This window comes from Schistocerca piceifrons, chromosome 1 (genome assembly GCF_021461385.2).
Source record: "Schistocerca piceifrons isolate TAMUIC-IGC-003096 chromosome 1, iqSchPice1.1, whole genome shotgun sequence".
Lineage (NCBI taxonomy): Eukaryota > Metazoa > Arthropoda > Insecta > Orthoptera > Acrididae > Schistocerca > Schistocerca piceifrons.
In genome coordinates this window covers 322021803-322040485 of record NC_060138.1, presented here as the reverse complement: position 1 = coordinate 322040485, position 18683 = coordinate 322021803, and the positions used below count along the sequence as shown (strand labels likewise).

General features: G+C 44.1%; 1 protein-coding gene across 1 annotated transcript in view; it reads right to left on the bottom strand.

Annotated features, from left to right (window-relative positions):
• The window catches only part of LOC124798313 (apolipoprotein D-like), a 37085-nt gene that overhangs the window by 10123 nt on the left and 8279 nt on the right, over nucleotides 1-18683 (bottom strand). The window contains exons 2-3 of the mRNA XM_047261655.1: nucleotides 12059-12197; nucleotides 8062-8195 (exon numbers count right to left, since the gene is read on the bottom strand). Coding sequence (XP_047117611.1) covers nucleotides 8062-8195; nucleotides 12059-12178 — 254 coding nt within the window. The 5' untranslated portion in view covers nucleotides 12179-12197. The remainder of the gene's footprint in view (nucleotides 1-8061; nucleotides 8196-12058; nucleotides 12198-18683) is intronic.

The window sequence follows — 18683 nt, the reverse complement described above, 5'->3', positions numbered from 1 at the left end:
GATTTTCGGGTTTCTCGTGGTCCCAGGGCGATCCATCTAAAAGTGTTCCAAAGGCCTTCAATACACTTTCGATTAAAGAAAGTATCCCCACTAGTTGTTGCTGCACGGCGGTGAGAAGTTTCGCGACATCAGAGAGCGCTGGAGCTATAGATTGCATCAAATGAGCTGGTGAGACGTAGGTTTCCCGTTCCGGTCGGCGTGGTGATGCTGCGTGGGCGTATGAATAATGCTGGCGGTGCTGTCGAGGTGGAAGTGCTTCAGGAGGAGGCTGTGTTACTGGCTGCCGTGTCGCCGCCGGCTGTTCTTGTGGCGGTTGCTGTCGGTGGGGCGGAGGGTGTGGCGTCAGGTTGGAGTTCCGTATTACACGAGTCCTCCGTTGAGAGGGCTGCGGGGAAGATTGTTGTGTGTATTTCCTGAGAAGTTCCTGGTACTTCTGGCAGCCACGCCACGTGGTAGGATGGTCCTTTTCACAGTTAGCACATTTCGGCGGTGCCCCTCGGGGATGAATACATGCTGAAGATCGGTGTTGCCCTTCACATCGAACGCAGCGAGCAGGCAAGCTGCAATAATTAGCTGTATGTTCGAATCGCTGGCAGTGGCGACATTGAGCAGGTCCTTCTTGTCTGTTGTAGGTTTCAATAACGACTTTAGTATATAGAAGGTATTTGATGTCGTAAATCTTGTAGTTTTCCTTTTGGGCTGGCAACGTGACACAGTAAGCATCGTGAGGTCGTAATTCCTTCGTCTTGTCGTCTCGATTTTTAAACTGGTGGACGTTGATGACAGGGAAACCCTTCTCTATCAGTGTGTCTCTCAGTTCTTCCTCCGTAACTTCGGCAGGTAGACGTTTGACAACCACTTTGAAGTCCTTGTCCTCCGCGGCCTGATGTGTAAAAAAGTGGATGTCATTCGACACAAAGAAATTGATGGCCCCGCCGTGGATCTTCATAGGAGTCAAAGTGATATTTGATCCTGTCTCGTTGGTAGATGGCCTTAAGACTGCCGTCAATATTCGCTTTCAGCGTCTTGTTGAGTTCCATGTAGTTCTTAGCATGGTAAATAGTAACGGGCGGGACTTTGCGTAGTAAGTTCCGGCCAGAGCCATCTGTCCCCTCTTTATCTGCTTCGACATTGACATCACTCGTGTGGTCCATACGTTCTGGAGCATCTGTAATATCTTCCGTCGCAATAGCCGCATAACGGTTGGAAGTTTTCAGTTCTTCTGGACGTTGTCGCTTCCGAGAGCTGTTCTGCTTAGGCGTCTGGTGGAGAAAATTGTTCCACGTCGTCTACTTGGTCTTCATGCTGTGAAGGAGGAAATGGACTAGTGCGGTTGTCTATACTTGCTGACTTCGCAGAATCATGTGTCGTATTTCACGTCTCAGTTCCCATTGTTGCCGATCGTTCTGTGTTAGCTGATGTCTCTCGTCAGAGGGGTTTGACGTATGTTGTCCTCCGCTCTGCATTCGCGTATCGCTCGTCGTGGTCCCGTCCTCATTATGTTACCTGTCAGAATCCGTTGTCGTTGCAGGGGTCGTCGCCGTTGTATCCGTCCTGTTGGGAGCGGCCGCCGGGACGGCCGGCGGGGCAGGCCCCACCGACCGGCCAGCGGCCGGCCCCGGCGCGACCGAGCCGGCTGGCTCGGACGCGCGCGTTCCGTTGTCCACACTCATCGGCATCGGGCGCTCAACTGCCGCGGAAGTCGAACACGCGCCAGAACAAATGAACGTGGTCAGCCTATGGAGGGCTCCGCATCCGCGGCAGCTATTCCGCGCAGCAAGGGCGCCACCGCTAAGTCACGAGCAGACAGCGGCCAATAGCCGCTCCCTCCGGTTTCGTATATAGTTTGCAGTTCAGAAATTTTACATTTACCTGTTTGGGGCGCAGTTCACCCTCCTCACGGATCACAAGCCCTTAATGTCGCTTTTTGGGCCCCATTCACACCTGCAAGAATGGACGGCTCAGCGTCTTCAGCGCTGGGCGTTGTTCTTACGTAATTACACTTAAACCACCCGCTATAAGCCCACCAGTCAACACACTAATGCAGATGCCTTGTGACGTCCCCAGCAGGACCGATCCGGCGTTCGACCAGCAGGAAGTCCTGTGCTTCCACATCGACTCTGCCCGCCGGGAGACTCTCGATGGATTTCCTCTGACAGCCACGCAAATCGCCGCTTCCACGCACAGGGACCCCATTCTGCGGCAAGTCCTCCGCTATGTGACCCATGGTTGGCCTCCCTACCTTACCCGACGTTTGAAAACTGACTTCAGCACGTGGCGTCACGTCTCACACAGGCTTTTGGTGATGGAGGACGTCCTCCTGTTGTCCACGGACTCGGACGCCCATCGGGTGATAATCCCTCCAGACTTACGCCACCCCGTCCTGCACTTATGACACCGCGGACACTGGGGATGTCTTGCATGAAGGCGTTGGCTCGACGACATGTCTATTGGCCCGGGATCGATGGAGACAGTGAGCACCTGGTCCGTGGTTGCACAGTGTGTGTGCATCATCAGGCTAGTCCTCCACAATCTTTCGCACCCTGGCCAACACCCAGCCAACCCTGGGATAGGATCCATCTCGATTTTGCAGGCCCCTTCTTAGGCTTCATGTGGCTCCTCATCATTGATGCCTATTCCAAATACCCATATGTGGTTCGCATGGCGTCCACCACCACTGACGCCACCCTCACCGCCTTGGCCCAGGTGTTGGCCATTGAAGGCCTTCCTCAGACGTTGGTCACAGATAACAGGCCCCAATTCACAGCGTCCTCGTTCCAGACCTTCTGCTCCACTAACGGTATCAAACACATTCGCTCTCCCACCATTCCATCCTTCATCCAATGGCGCGGCGGAACGCCTAGTCCGCAAACAGCAGCTGCTGAAATCAGTGGAGCTGTCGGCCACCACCTCGGCCCTCACCTTGTTTCTAGGCACCTACCGCACAACGCCGGTGGTCGGTCATAGTCCTGCCGAACTCCTTCACGGGCGACAACCTCGGACCCTCCTCCATCTACTGACACCATCCCCTTCTGGGCGCCGCTCTCGCTCCTCCCGGCGCTACGCCCTGGGCATGGCCGTGTGGGCCCGCTCCTATGACGGCATACCTGCATGGACGCCCGCTACGGTGACAGCGGCTTATGGGCGGCGAGTGACGACCGTGCAGACACACAGAGGGCTCGAGCGTCCCCACCATAACCAACTCCGCCCTCGGGCACCTGCCTTGATTCCTCCCCCACCGCCTTCCCTGCTTCCTGGTGCGGACACGTCCCTCATGGTGGAGCTCTTCCCTTCCACCTCCATCTCCTCGCCAGCTCTGCAGACACCCCTTCCGCCTCGCCGGGGTATAGAGACGCCCACTGACCGCCTGCCCTCTGGTGACACCTTGATGGATGCCGCAGACAGTCTGCCCTCCCCTCCCCCAGTAGTCCCTCCGAGCGTCTCACAACCCGTGTCCTCATTCCGCCCGCCTCGGCATCGTCCGGGGCATTTCCGCCCCTATGCACCAATTTCGGGGGAGGGAGGGATCTAGTACCTTCCGCCGCGGAAGTCGAACACGCGCCAGAACAAATGGACGTGGTCAGCCCATAGAGGGCTCCGCACGCGCGGCGGCTATTCCGCGCAGCAAAGGCGCCACCGCTAAGCCACGTGCAGACAGCGACCAATAGCCGCTCCCTCCAGTTTCGTATATAGGGACCCGCTCTGCCCTAGTCCAGCCACTCTGGTACTCGCTCTGGATTTCGTTTCTATCTCGGCGGTACTGCGTTCTGGTCGTTGCTCGTTGTTGACATTTGCCTGGCTCTGGTTCCGAGTGGAGTTACGTTTGGTGTTTGGTGTTGTGGTTTCCACAAGCCTCCGTTGTTTATCTCTTCCTTGTTGTGTCGCTCATAGTCGGTCGTGGTGGGTTGTTGTAAGTTGTCGTTGGTCTGTCGTCCGACTCGTCCTGTGTTTACCCGGTGGTGCGTGCTCCACCGCCGGCGGCTTCCCTGCCTGGCGGCTCCGATCCTCAGCCCAAGGCGTTCCCGCTGTTGGTTGTGGTTACAACACTGTGAAATCCCATACGGTCACATCAGGTGCTGGCTAGGTCCGTGCGATATGACGAATTTAGTCCGGTAACGGTCGTTCTCGTAAGAGCCTTCACACATGGATACGTTACTCGTGACACCTTATGTAATCTTGATAATCACGATTCTGCACTTCCTAATTCCGGCAAATGCTGGTAGACATTTCTCCCCCTTATACGATGCAAGATACAATCTTCCCACAAAAAAAAAAAAAAAAGATTCAGATGAGATTTCTGAAAGAGAAACTCTCTCTGTAATATTTCTTTGTGGAAAAAATGTAGACGGTGTTACTTGTACCTACTTTCCGCGATTGGGCGGAATGTTAATTGACACGTTTCGTTAAAAGTTCTAAAAGAGATTCCAAGACACTGCATGATTAAAGACGGATTTCGATTTATCTGCCAGACTGCTCTCGGTTTTTGCTGCTACGTTATTACTTCCTACTTTAGCTGAATAACATAGTGTGTAGAGTCCAGTTCAGTGATCTGTTTGTCCAGTCAAGCAAATTACGATACTTTAATCAAATATTACCCCAAGAGCACTATCCTCAGCTGTACAGAGAAGCCGCTAAAACTATTTCAATGTTTGATTAAACACATGCTTATGAACGTCTCTTTTTCTGTTATGCAATTTATGAATTCCAGCCAGCGTTCGTATTTTAGACCATGAAACTTCTTGTTTTTGACTGTATCACGAATCAAGTTTTAAATATATTACACATTCTAAAACATCACAACTTTATTTTAAATGCCTGTTTATATTGTAAAGTTTTTTTTCTAGTTCTACTCATCGTATTAGCACTATTTAATATATTTATTTAATGAACTAATAAAAGTTGTTGCTTTGGCAGAAAAATAAAAAGTTGAAAATAAAAAAAAATGATAAACTGGTGTATACAGAAGTATCCTGCAATATTCGCCTCTTAGAATTAGATACACTGTGTCCAAGCACGTCTTCTTAAGCTTTCCGCGTGTGTAGCCTTCAGCATTTAGCTGTATCATTCGCGCACCTGCTCAGATTAGAGCAATGATGGAGGAGGTCAGAGCGCTAAGCAGACATAGCTGTGCTTCTGGAGCACGAGCATACTCCAAGAGCGTAAAGGCCTGTTCTATAGCGTCATCAATATACAATACGAACAATGGTTCGTAGGACAATGTGAAGTTACTTCTAATTCTGTTGATGAGTCTCCATTATAACATACTGCATATAACATACTGCATATAACATACTGCATCCTCCTTACTCTCCAGTTCTCCATGCTGTCAAAAATTTTGTTTTACAATTAACGCAATCGCACCTTTGTTACTCTTCACTGATATGCTTTCATCTCAAATGATTTCAGAAGTCAATAAATACTGCGTTCACCTGATTGCATTGAAATAAGCGTATGTGGCGATGCCATGTGAGAAAAGTGCAAGTTGTATTTCACATGATCAGTGTGTTTGGAACCTAGGCTGGCTGGAACGGGTATCATTCTGTTCGAGATACCTCATTGTGTTTGATCTCAGAATCTGTTGCAGAACTGTACGACCGATGGACGTCGATGAGATGGGACGATACTTTTTAGGATCATCTCTGATGCCCCTCTTGTGATCTGTGCTTTCTTCCACTCACTGCACCATTTTCTGTTTAACAGATCTACATCAACTGAATTCACTGTCAGTGTTTGGCAAAACACGGCAAATGTAGAAAAGTAGGCTTCTTTGTCAGCATCTCTGGCTGTCGTCTGTTTGATACTTTGCCTGATGTTGAGCCAAGAGTTGTCAAAGGTTGATTCTCAACTGTAGTGGTAGACTGCAGTCGAATCTGTGGGCAGAGATAATATGCACCTGTTGCATCAACATCTGACGGCCTTTCCTTGGTGACCTGCCCTGGTTCTCCCCTTGTTATCTGCAACATTCGTTTGCTGCAGCATGGGAATCTGGGATCCGTCTGCCTAATTCTTTTGTGTTGAAACTATTATGTATGTGAATTGCTATAGCTTCTCTGAATAAGTATGTGTAATGGTTCTTCTCCACAATGAGAACCTCAATGTCAGTGAATTTTATTATGTTAGGACCTAAAGCAATTCAAAAACTTGACAGTAGTTTCAACAAGAAATAATAAAGCCTCAAAACACGCAGATTTAGGATTGCTGTGCCGTAGTGAACAACCTCTGCAGGTAACAAAGGGAAAATCACAGTGGGAATGACATCTCCTACTGAAGTGACTCCAGTCACCACTTCCACCGAAAAGGCGGTAGACAAAGGAGCGTGTGCTCCAGAAAGCAAGCTAGGGCTAGCATGCTATAGGAGCAGCGAGACGATCCCACCCAGGGGGGAAAACTCGGCGCCCAACAGGAGTACGGCATGTCTCACAGTCGCCGGTCGCGCTGAAGCATCGCCCCTGCACACTACAACCGCAGCAGTGACCATTGGCGACCTGGCTTCACTCAGCGGCACCCTGATTGCAGTTCTCGATAAGGTTTCACGCCTTGCTTCGACTCTACAGCAGGCCTTCGAGGCCCTGATGATGGGTGTCGGAGCGGTCACGCCGACTGTTCAACAACCGGCCTAACCCACACTTCCGACGCAGTGCCTTCCTGGAGTGGCGACAACAATGGAGCTTGCTGGCCTTCATAGTCCTGGCAGCCCTGCTAACGACAGTAGAAGAGAGATGAATCACATAAAAAGACAACGAAACAAGAGAAGTATAATTTTTGTACAGTTTGTTTTGCGTGGCACTATCATATCACAGACCTACGTTGATGTCTTAACAACTTTCTTGCTTCCCACTGTTGAAGAGCAATTTGAGGATGGTGATTGCATCTTTCAACATGGTCGAGCACCTGTTCACGACGCACGGCCTGTGGCGGATTGGTTACACAACAATAACATTCATGTAATGGACTGGCCAGCAGAGAGTCCTGACCTGAATCCTATAGAACACCTTTCGGATGTTTTGGAAAGCCGACTTCGTGCACCGAGCGGGGTGGCGCAGTGGTTAGACACTGGACTCGCATCTGATTTAGGTTTTCCGTGATTTCCCTAAATCGCTCCAGGCAAATTCCGGGATGGTTCCTCTGAAAGGGCACGGCCGACTTCCCCATCCTTCCCTAATCCGATGAGACCGATGACCACGCTGTCTGGTCTCCATCCCCAAACCAACCAACCAACCAACCAACCGACTTCGTGCCAGGCCTCACCAACCGACATGGGTACCTCCCCTCAGTGCAGCACTCCATGAAGAATGGGCTGCCATTCCCCAAGAAACCTTCCATCACCTGACTGAACGTATGCCTGCGAGATTGGAAGCAGACATCAAGGCTAAGGGTGAGCCAACACCACATTGAACTCCTGCATTACCGATGGAGGGCACCACTCACTTCTAAGTCATTTTCAGCCTGGTGTCCGGGTACTTTCGATCGCATAATCTATTAGTGATGCAGATTGTTTACGAGGAAAAGTGTTACATTTTTAATGATAAGAATAAAGTGGATTTTACTATTATAATCTAAGACTTGCCTAATTTTAACTTACTTTAACAATCACATTTAAAAGTAAGATGGCGTAATGTTTTAAATTATGCAAGACAATTTTTATCTCACTCCCTTGTTAAAGTAAGTTTCAGCCATGGAAATTTAGATTACATTACTGACAACGACTTTTTTGTGCTGCATTTCAGCTGCAAGTGTTTCCTCAACAGAATAAAACAATGATATACTTTTCTTTTTAAGCACTTTGTTCCTGCATCACTAATATCTCTTTAAGTCACATATTTTATCTGTGGTTCCCATATTCATTTGTCACCTGACAATCTCCTACGCTGCTGGGAACGAAAACCGGTCAATGATTAGAGAAACAGTCGGAGAACATAATGAGTGTCTTATTTCTTGTTAGACTATAATATTAGTTGATAGTGTCTTAGAAATCCTTGTACGTAGTTTTCTGTAGCGATCTCCTTGTCTTGTTCAGAGCTAATAGTGAAACGAGACAGGTGAACAGCAGGAGTTGCTTACAAGAAGTTGGTCAGGGAGACGGTGATGTCGATGGTGCTGTTGTCTGCGGCGGTTTCTAAGTTTGCGATGACGCATTTGCTGCCCAGCTCGAAGGAATTCGAGTAGCGCTTGTACTCGTACCACGTGCCCAGCAGCTGTCAACAGAAAAACCAAAAGTCTGGCGTAAATTACAGAAATCACTGGAAACACTGCCAGATATGTCAAGGAAACTGCGGTCTATGAGTTTATAACGTTAGTCGACAATACGAATCGTAGACCCAGTAGTGGGAAGCGTCATGATCTCGATACTAGGTACAGCTAGATTCCATTCCAAAGTAGTGCACACCGTCAAGTTGCAGGGCAAGTGTGGAAAACTATCGCTAAAATGATAAGATTAAGACTTGCTCATAATGTCACTAAATTTTAGAGTCCAGCGAGAGAATGGTGTACAAGTTGTTGCAAAAGGAACAGAATGTTGATTGGAGTGGGATTCAAGTACCTGTCCCAAAGAAGAAGCAAAATGCACACAATAAATATCCCATTGACTATATGGATAAATAAGTTATTAGGCAAAAATTTCTGCCATATTATGAACAGTACACAAAAATGCCAGTTCTGATATACCTTCACAGACTGTCAGAAATGGGCTTCGAGACTAGCATGGTGACTCTGAGAAAAACGGTTTCGTCTAAGGTGTTTGATTTTAGAAGGTTCCAGAATAATGTGCGAAAGAAACGACATAGTTCTTAAAAAAAGAATACTACATTAGATTTTCACCAAAAAATGAAAAATTCTGAATTAAAGCGGCCAGTGGTTTATTTGGACACATACTGTGAATACGTGTCACAGCGATAATGTGTGAGGAGCACTGTCTAATAATAGTGCCAGTCAGTGCTTACTTGTTACACGCGGCACTGCATTGTCACGTGACAGCACTCCGATTCCGAGTGCAACCTTCCCTTTCTGTGTCTTCATAGCAAACATGACAGTGCCGTCAGTGTGGTAGGTCTAATGAACGCTTTACCGCGTAATAAGTTATTACTATTATTAAGGGACGTTCACTCAGTGGCACTAACATACTTTACTGCAGAAGCTAACAGTGTTTTGTATCGTAGACAGAACAGATCAAAACATAATTACAGATACTTGCTGTGACTGTGAGTGCATTTTTTTACTCTTTTAATGTCTTGGTGCTGTTTTACAACTTCGTGGCAGACGAAAAGTGTATGCCATGCTGTGCTAGAACTCGAACCTCGGACCTTGCCTTTCTCAAACCGTGTTCTTGCCAACTGAACTACCCAGGAACGATTCAGAGCGCCCTCACAAAGATGTACTTCCGTCAGTAACGCTCTCTTCTTTCCAAACTGCTCAGAAGTTCTCCGAACACCTTGCTGGACTATCTCTCTTGAGAGAAAGTGCTTCCAGAAGAGCTAATCAAGCAAGGTGCCCAGGAGAACTAGTGTAAACTATGGAAAGAAGAGAGCCCTACTGACGTAGTACAGCTGTGAGGGGGCGCCCTGAATCGTGCCTGGGTATCTCCGTACCTTGGTCTGTTGACAGTGTTAAGAGGCCTATAATTTGCATTGAGGTTTTAAGCTACGTGTGTAACTTAGGTAGATAACACTGGAGCTGATTTAACGGTTTGTTTCGTGGGTGTAAGAATGTCGATTTCCTTTTACGATGTTGTAATATAAAAGTTGGGTTCGATAGTCACGTTCGCCTATTGAGAATTCAAGCTGTTGAGGCGCAGAAGCAATATTTGCCTTTATTAGATACATATTCTAGCCTATACATTAAAATTTTGTATAATCTTTATATTTACAGATGTTTTCACACGTCACCTGCCAGCTACGGGAAGCCAAACAACTCGTTCCAAAAGGTTATGTACAGGCAGAATCTTTTATCGTGGTTAAGGAATAAATTAGGTTTTGGAATCTTAGAAAATACCTGCGCTCCATAGTTCAGTGAATCCGAATCAAAACATGGCAGTGTCAACCACATCTACGATGATTTGTCAAGATTTGAGGGACGCATTGGCTGGTGTTCGAAAAAAAATAAGGAATACACTATAACTAAGCTAATCCGTGAAACTGAAATTTCATCAAAGGCACTTTACCAGTGCAAACAAAAGAATAAGATTATCCCAGTAACACTGCGATTTGAACGTGACCCCCTTTAAATTACTTGCCTTGGGAAGCTACTCAGTGCTGGAGACGGTTTTCCCACTCCTCACAGCAGTGTCGAAGCTGGATACTAGAATAACTCTCAGCTGATCTGTTGCTGCCATTTGAATGTTGTGTTCATGTCCCAAAAGCAACGTCCCTTGACTAGTGTTTTGCTGTCTCGTAAAGAGGAAAAAGTCGCAGGGACCCAACACGAGCGACTAAGGACGCTGAGAAGCCGTAAAAATGTTCTTTCTGGACAACAACCGGTTTACTGAAACTGCTGTGTAAGGCGATTGTCATGCAGCAACATACTATTGGTCCTTGTTTTTGGACTTACAGGCGTGATCTTTTTTGTGTAGTCTTTGAAGAACTTCTCGGTAAAATAGTTTCTTAGCCTCTTGGTCTTGAGGCACAGACTCTTTGTGAACAGTTCTCTAGCTATCAAAAAAAGCATATCAGCATTCAGTTGATCTATTATCTCCAGATCGTACTCAAACATTCAAACTCCGTTACCGATAATGACACGTACCAGAAAACCAGGAACATCTTCAATCGATTCCAAAACGTCAACGCACCTGTCACACCTAACGTCCTACTTGTCCTGCCGGAGGTTTCTCGGAACCGCTTCAGAGCAGAATTTTTTCATCTCAATTCATTGATCAATATCTGATGAACGGTGGTGTGACTCAAATACATCTCAGCCGTAATGATTCTGACTGTCAACTAATCATCTGCGCACATTAGATCCTGGACCCTGTCGCCATTTATATGAGTTACTGAAACCGAAAGGCTTCCACTGCGAGGTTCATCTTCCTTCTGCTATAGCTTTAAACCACCGAAACACTGTCTCCGTACGTCTGCCGAAGTTTTGCAAAACTCACCGTTGCATTGTATTCAACTCGGCAGCAAAATCTCTTCGCACACCATTACTCGAAAACAGTGTCACGCATTGTCAAAAAGCACAGAAAAAGCCTTATTCACTAAAAAAGCGCTACAGACAACCAACGTGACACAAACTTGTGCTCCGTGTTGGTTTTAGACAAATGTTTTAATCCATAATTTAAAAAAATAATCTAAGTATAAATATGGTAAGGTGAAAAAAGTCTGTAAGAGCATTGCCTGCGAAAGCATATTCCAGGCTCGAGACTCGGTCCGGTACATGATTTTATTCTGGCAAGAAGTTTCAATCATTACTGAATCGAAATACTGCATTCAATCTGATTACATGAACACTGCCATCACAGGTATATTTAATCCAGTTCTCACAGCTGTATCACATGCCAAAAAGCTTCAGTCATGTATTACATAGAAATATTTCATTCACTAAGGCTACATAAACAGCTCCAACACAGCAGGTATCTCTAATGGAGTTCCAATTGTTGTAACATATTTTTAAATTATGTAGTGTGACGTACTAAAAAGGAGAATGATGGATGAATATGATATAAAATACAGTGTCTTACGATTGCAGGCTTTCTTGGCGTATTTCAGCTATGAAATTTTCAGGGGTTATCTGCCGAGTGGCGTCGTCTTCCAGTTGCAACGTTTCAGTGGATTGCGTATCCATCACCATCAGGCGAAGACTTCGCCTGAAGATGATGGATACGCAATCTATTGAAACGTTCCCACTAGAAGACGACGCCACGCCTGAAGATGATGGATAAGCAATCCATTGAAACGTTGCGACTAGAAGACGACGCCACCCGGCTGATAACTCGTGAAGATTTCATAACTACAGCTTCTTGTTTGAAACGTAATGCATTTCAGGTGTCGTTATTGTGAAGTGGATTAAGTCAGGTGGGTTGAGGTACCAATGAATAGCCATCATAGCTAGCGGACTTAGGTGTACTCACAGAAGTCGAGTCGATGTTGGCCATCGCAGTGACGCTGGGGCAGGACCCAATTCCCAGTAGCTGACCCAGCGCTGGAGACGCCAGCACCACAAGCAAGAGCAGTACTGTTCTCAAAGTCATGGCTACCTACAACAACAAACTTAACACAAGAGGAGAGATTATTACCCCGGATATCTATTTCAGTGTGTGACTTCACGAGAAATTAGCCACATTGTAGTTGGTAGTTTAAGGAAAAGATACGAAGGCATTAGTAGCTACAAAGAACAAATTTCATATTAACAGGAAACTGTACTTAAACTCAGTGGTCAAAAGTGAAAGTATTCAAAAGACTTCATTGTGCTCAATATTAACTTTTCGTGAAGTTCCTGAACGTTTTGTGTTATCTTAATACGATGCGTTTAACGTCTCTGTGTACTGTAGCAATTCATCAATAGGGTATGAGTTTCGTTGTGACGAACAAATTCACTTCCGCCATCTATCCCATAAAACTTATAACCTGTCTGAGACCTATAATCTTTCAAAGGCCCTGGTCTTCTGATTATTTCTCATTTAAATCATATGGACTGGACATTGGTTCTGGAATACCATGAGATTCAGACTTGAAAGGCACTAGCTATTTTCTTTTCAAATGCATTTACCCTACAGGCCTTAATTTATTAGCTTCAAATATACCTAAAGTTACATTCTTCTCCTTCATAGTTAGCTACTGACATGTCCATAGGAATGAAATTTATTTACTGCCTCTACATTCCTCACAAAACAAGCATCTCTCCAGCTACTAATTATAGTAAGATAAGTGTTTAAAAGTACCTTTATTAAAGTTAGTCAGTCATTTTCTCTGTAAGAATGTATGAAGAACGCATTAAAGTATATTATAGACTGTGCGGGTCCCTTCGTTGTTGGACCCGAAATGCTCAGTGTATTGAATACTCTACATACGTCTATTCTGTCGTCGTGACTCTTCCTTTTTCCTCTTCTGCCCCCTGAGCTGTCGGATTAACTACTCCGAGAGTCTACCAAATTTTGCATAGACGTAGCAAATTCGCCTCAAGACTTCCTCATTCACAAATTTTGCTTAATGCCTCTTTTATTTTCAATTTGTAAGTCTTTGTTTTATTAGCATTTCTCCTTGAAGCGTTATTTCATCAGATGCAAGATTGTTGTATTGTGCGCGCAACACGCCGATGTAGTCGCACCATAGCGAAGACCTCTGGTATTGTAATTCATTGGATTGTTCATTTAGAGATAGAGAGCGGCGAGGCTGTAATGTAGATTTATATAATTGCTCATAATTTAGATAAAATGTTTGAAGTACTGTTGCCGTAGGAATTATAATTATTTTTTTAAATTTTTTCATATTATTAATGTGTAACTAACTATGCGGTTATATTTGTTTGCAAGAGTTATTGTGAAAGCTTTACATTGTGGATCGCGGTTTATACACACTTATACATACAGTAATCTTTACAACTACCATTGTATTAGTTGAAGTACTATCCTTGTACCTGTAGCTCACTACTGCCTCGTGTGTTCGCACACTTCTTCTGTACCCAAACTGATTCTCCTCCAGTCGACTTCCAACACTCGTTCCATTGTGCTGCAGACAATTCATGTTAGTATTCCGCAATCACTATTTATTAAAGTAATAATTTAGTAGTACCGGCACCTTTCAACACCTACTTTCTTCGATATTGAGGTTTTACATTAATCCCAACGGTGTTCCAATAATTCTGTAGAAATGTCATCTGATCCGGGTGCCATGTTTCGATTCAGGTTTTCCAATGATATGTCAAATTCTTCTCGATGCATGGCGTAACACATGTGATCTTCATAGACTTCGTCTTCTTTTTCTCCAAAGTTTGTCTTTGTATTTCCTGCGAGAACAGAAGTCTCTGGTCCAATAGTATTACGTTAACAACACATCGCACTTTAATGGAAGGGTTCTCACACAATCTCTGATATTTATGTTTTCAATCTTTATCCCCTTTTTCTACAATCTGTAGGGTCTGTGTATATTCGTTCCACCTTTGAGCCGTCGTTTCTTAACTTTGTTCTCACTTGTCATCTGTGATTTTGGTCATGCTACAGATGCTTCACTTTCGGTAAAAGGTTCCTCTAATTTTCCTATCGGTGGTATCTGCCTTTCGTGTAGTCATGCACGATTCTATCGCTCTACATATTTCTTATAGCCGTTCGTGGTATACATCTTCTGTCGGTATCATTTTTAGCTGTCCGTAAGCTCTTTGGCCTACTTCGACTGCTGCATTCTTCTGTATCCCTGACTTCGATTCAGCTAAGGTGTCATGTATCGTTCATATATTTTAAGTGAACTTTGTCTTTCTGCGTAGTCGTTGTCCTGTTATATTCAGAATTTCATCTCTCAAAGCTACCATCTTCTCTTCTGCTGTATTGCTGTTGTAACCGATCATAAGATTAAAATTACCTAAGAACAAAAATATTTTTTATGTTATTCCGACTTTGAAAAGCAATACGCGAGGAATTTTTACAACAAAAGATCGAAAAAGTAATATTAAGAGTAACAAGAATAATGATAGTTTAAAAACAAAAGCTCTTTAGCAGTAGTGTAACTTGTCTCTTGACGTCCTTGTCTCTTGTTTTTGCCTGTCTTGTGTATCTTGTCGCTCTTGTGTGTATGAGTGCTTTTCAAAGGGTGAACTATATATCTGAATGAACGTCGTTTCATTCTTTCATAAAAATTTTTCGCTCACATATGACCCCGAGACTTCATTTTTCGTGCTCATAACGTGGACTAGCAATATATTGGCACATGCAATAGGAGACTGAAATCAATACGACAGAGAATAAATATTTAAAACATAAATATGAGCGATAGTGTGAGAACACTTTCATTAAAGTGCGATGTATTATTAACGTAAAACTATTGGATCAGCAGAGAATCAAGTAAGTAAAAAGACGAGGGCTAATAGAAATCCTTGGGTAACAGAAGAGACACTGAATTTAACTGAACAAAGGAGAAAGAAAATGCAGTAAATGAAGCAGGCAAAAAGGAATACAAACGTCCCAAAAATGAGATCGACAGGAAGTGCAAAATGGCTAAGCAGGGATGGCTAGAGGACCAATGTAAGAATGTAGAGGCGTATATCAGTAGGGGTAAGATAGATACTGCCTACAAGAAAATTAAAGAGACCTTTGGAGAAAACAGAACCACTTGCTTGAATATCAAGAGCTCAGATGGAAATCCTGTTCTAGACAAAGAAGGGAAAGCAGAAAGGTGGAAGGAGTATATAGAGGGTCTATACAAAGGCGATGTTCTTGAGGACAATATTATGGAAATGGAAGAGGATGTAGATGAAGATGAAATGGGAGATATGATACTGCGCGAAGAGTTTGACAGAGCACTGAAAGGCCTAAGCCGAAACAAGGCCCCGGGAGTAGACAACATTCCATTACAACTAGTGATAGCCTTGGGAGAGCCAGCCCTGACAAAACTCTACCATCTGGTGAGCAAGGTGTATGAGGCAGGCGAAATACCCTCAGACTTCCAGAAGAATATAATAATTCCAATCCCAAAGAAAGCAGATGTTGACAGATGTGAAAATTACCGAACTGTCAGTTTAATATGCCACGGCAGTTTGGATTCCGTGGAAATGTTGGAACACGTGAGGCAATATTGACCCTAAGACATATCTTAGAAAATAGATTAAGAAAGGCAAATCTACGTTACTAGCATTTGTAGACTTAGAGAAAGCTTTTGAAAATGTTGACTGGAATATTCTCTTTCAAACTCTGAAGGTGGCAGGGGTAAAATACAGGGAGCGAAAAGCTATTTACAATTTGTACAGAAACCAGATGGCAGTTGTAAGTGTCGAGGGGCATGAAAGGGAAGCAGTGGTTGGGAAGGGAGTGAGGCAGGGTTGTAGCCTCTTCCCGATGTTATTCAATCTGTATATTTAGCAAGCAGTAAAGGAAAGAAAAGAAAAATTCGGAGTAGGAATTAAAATCCATGGAGGAGAAATAAAAACTCTGAGCTTTGCCGATTACATTGTAATTCTGTCAGAGCCAGCAAAGGACCTGGAAGAGCAACTGAACGGAACAGTGTCTTGTGAGGAGGATATAAGATGAACATCAACAAAAGCAAAACGTAGATAATGGAATGTAGTCCAATTAAATCGGGTGATGCTGGGGGAATTAAATTAGGAAATGAGACGCTTAAAGTAGTAAATGAGTTTTGCTATTTGGGGAGCAAAATAACTGATGATGGTGGAAGTAGAGAGGATGTAAAATGTAGACTGGCAATGGGAAGAAAAGCGTTTCTGAAGAAGAGAAATTTGTTAACATCCAGTATTGATTTAAGTGTCAGGAAGTCTTATCTGAAAGTATTTGTATGGAGTGTAGCCCTGTATGGAAATGAAACGTGGACGATAAATAGTTTAGACATGAAGAGAATAGAAGCTTTCGAAATGTTGTGCTACAGAAGAATGCTGAAGATTAGATGGGTAGATCACATAACTAATGAGGAGGTATTGACTAGAACGGGGGAGAAGAGAAATTCGTGGCACAACTTGACTAGAAAAAGGGATCGGTTCGTAGGACATATTCTGAGGCTTCAAGGGATCAGCAATTTAGTATTGGAGGGTAGCGCAGAGGGTAAAAATCGTAGAGGGGAGACCAAGAGAGGAACACACTGAAGAGATTCAGAAGGATGTAGGTTGCAGTAGGTACTGGGAGATGAAGAAGCTTGCACAGGATAGAGTAGCATGGAGAGCTGCATCAAACCAGTCTCTGGACTGAAGACAACAACAACATGGGATCAGAGACTTCTATTCTCACAGGAAATATAACAAGAACGTTTAATCTCTCTGGTCTTAAGAACTTTAATTTATTTACATGTAGGTCCGTGTTAATTAAATATTAGGAACTTTTCATAAGAAAGTGACTAACACATTAACAGGGACAGATAAAGACAAGTGCCATATATTTTTTTATGAGGTTAACCCATAACTGGCACTATACTGCGATAAGAAGACCTTACGCAACCAGTCAGCCCACGTAGCAACAGCAAGGAATAAATCACAAGGTAACATCATACTTCTTCTGTTTCAGTTAGTCGTGGCCTAATGCTGCCACTGAAACTCTCAACAATGACTGGTTCATCCAACTTATCCAAGTTTCCTATCTTTATCCAACTTCTTCAGCTTAATATTGATATTTGAACAGATAATTCATGGTCAGAGTCGACACCTACCTTTGAAACTCTAAAATGTCGTTTTGAAATCTCACTCTTTCCACTTCAAAAGTTATCCAGAACCTCCCAGTGTACTCCAGTCTCTTCCACCTATACAATGTTCTAGATTTCTTCCAGCTTGTGTTTTAAACCTTTCTATTGACATTTTTATGTGGAAAAATTTGTACCTTGTTTCTGCAACTTTACAACTAAATAATTAAGGATTACCACTGTTTTTCTATTAAAAAATTGTAAGGTGTCAGGCAACTCCAACACCTTCCATGAAAACCCTGACATGATAAGCAAATCCAGTAGTATGTCACATAGCTCTGAATAAATCGTGGCATAAAATTAACCAAAGTAATACGAGTAACGAGTGAGCAAATGGAATACCACAGACTAACAGAAGAATGCCTAAATGCATGTCATACCCTCCCACTGTGAGACAGACGCAGTTCCGAGGGGAGAAACGAGAACAGAAGCCGAGAGCAGAACCGTGTTAAGCGAGAAGGCCCTACGATAAGGGACGGACACCCACGTCGCCAGCTAACCGCTACGACCACACCACCCGCAAGTTTTTAGCGTGAGACTTTTTCGCGTCTCTGTTACGTTAGGACCACCCCCCAGCCCATGTTAAAAGCTAGAGCCTTCCAGAAGAACAGTATAGATCTTACGATAACGCTAAAAGGACCACACCAGCTGTAAGTTTTAGCGTGAGACTTTTTCGCGACTCTGTTACGTTGCAAACTTTAAAAACATTGCCCCACCACGAAAAGTATAACGTTTCTCATTGGATTGACAGAATTTTTGTAGACGGAGCTTAAGGTTAACATTGAGACCCTGATTGGTCAAATGAAAACACAGCCAGATAGTTTTTTTTAAACGAACTTCGGTAAATTGTAGTAAGGAGAAGTTAGGGGAGAGTTGCATCCGAGAGGGCGAGCTGGACAGAGCTGCGCTGTCCACCGCCCCCTGACGGACACCGACAAGGTAATGAACGCACGCGATGCCGCATACCAGCGCATAAAGCTTCACTCAGAACTGCAGAAGTCTCATCTGTTACACCCCTTGTTGCGTAATACTAGTGTCGATCGTCAATTAAAGCTCATGGTGTTCACATTTGCCACTTGAAGTAAAAATCTGAAACGTGATGATTTTTCTGTTATATTGTTATTGAGAAGCGACATCAGCCACTGCAATTTACGACAAGTTAGATAAGTAATTAATGATAATTGAGGGTCACTGTAGACCATTTTGATAGTTTTCTCTTTTGTGAAACTTAATTTAAACCTAGATTATAGATGTGATATGGCATAGGTCATCCTTCGATCCACTGTAGAACTCAGAAACCCATTCACGGAATATTCGTTCACATTTTTGTTGAACGCAGTCGGTTTTTACCATCCTGTATTAAAACAT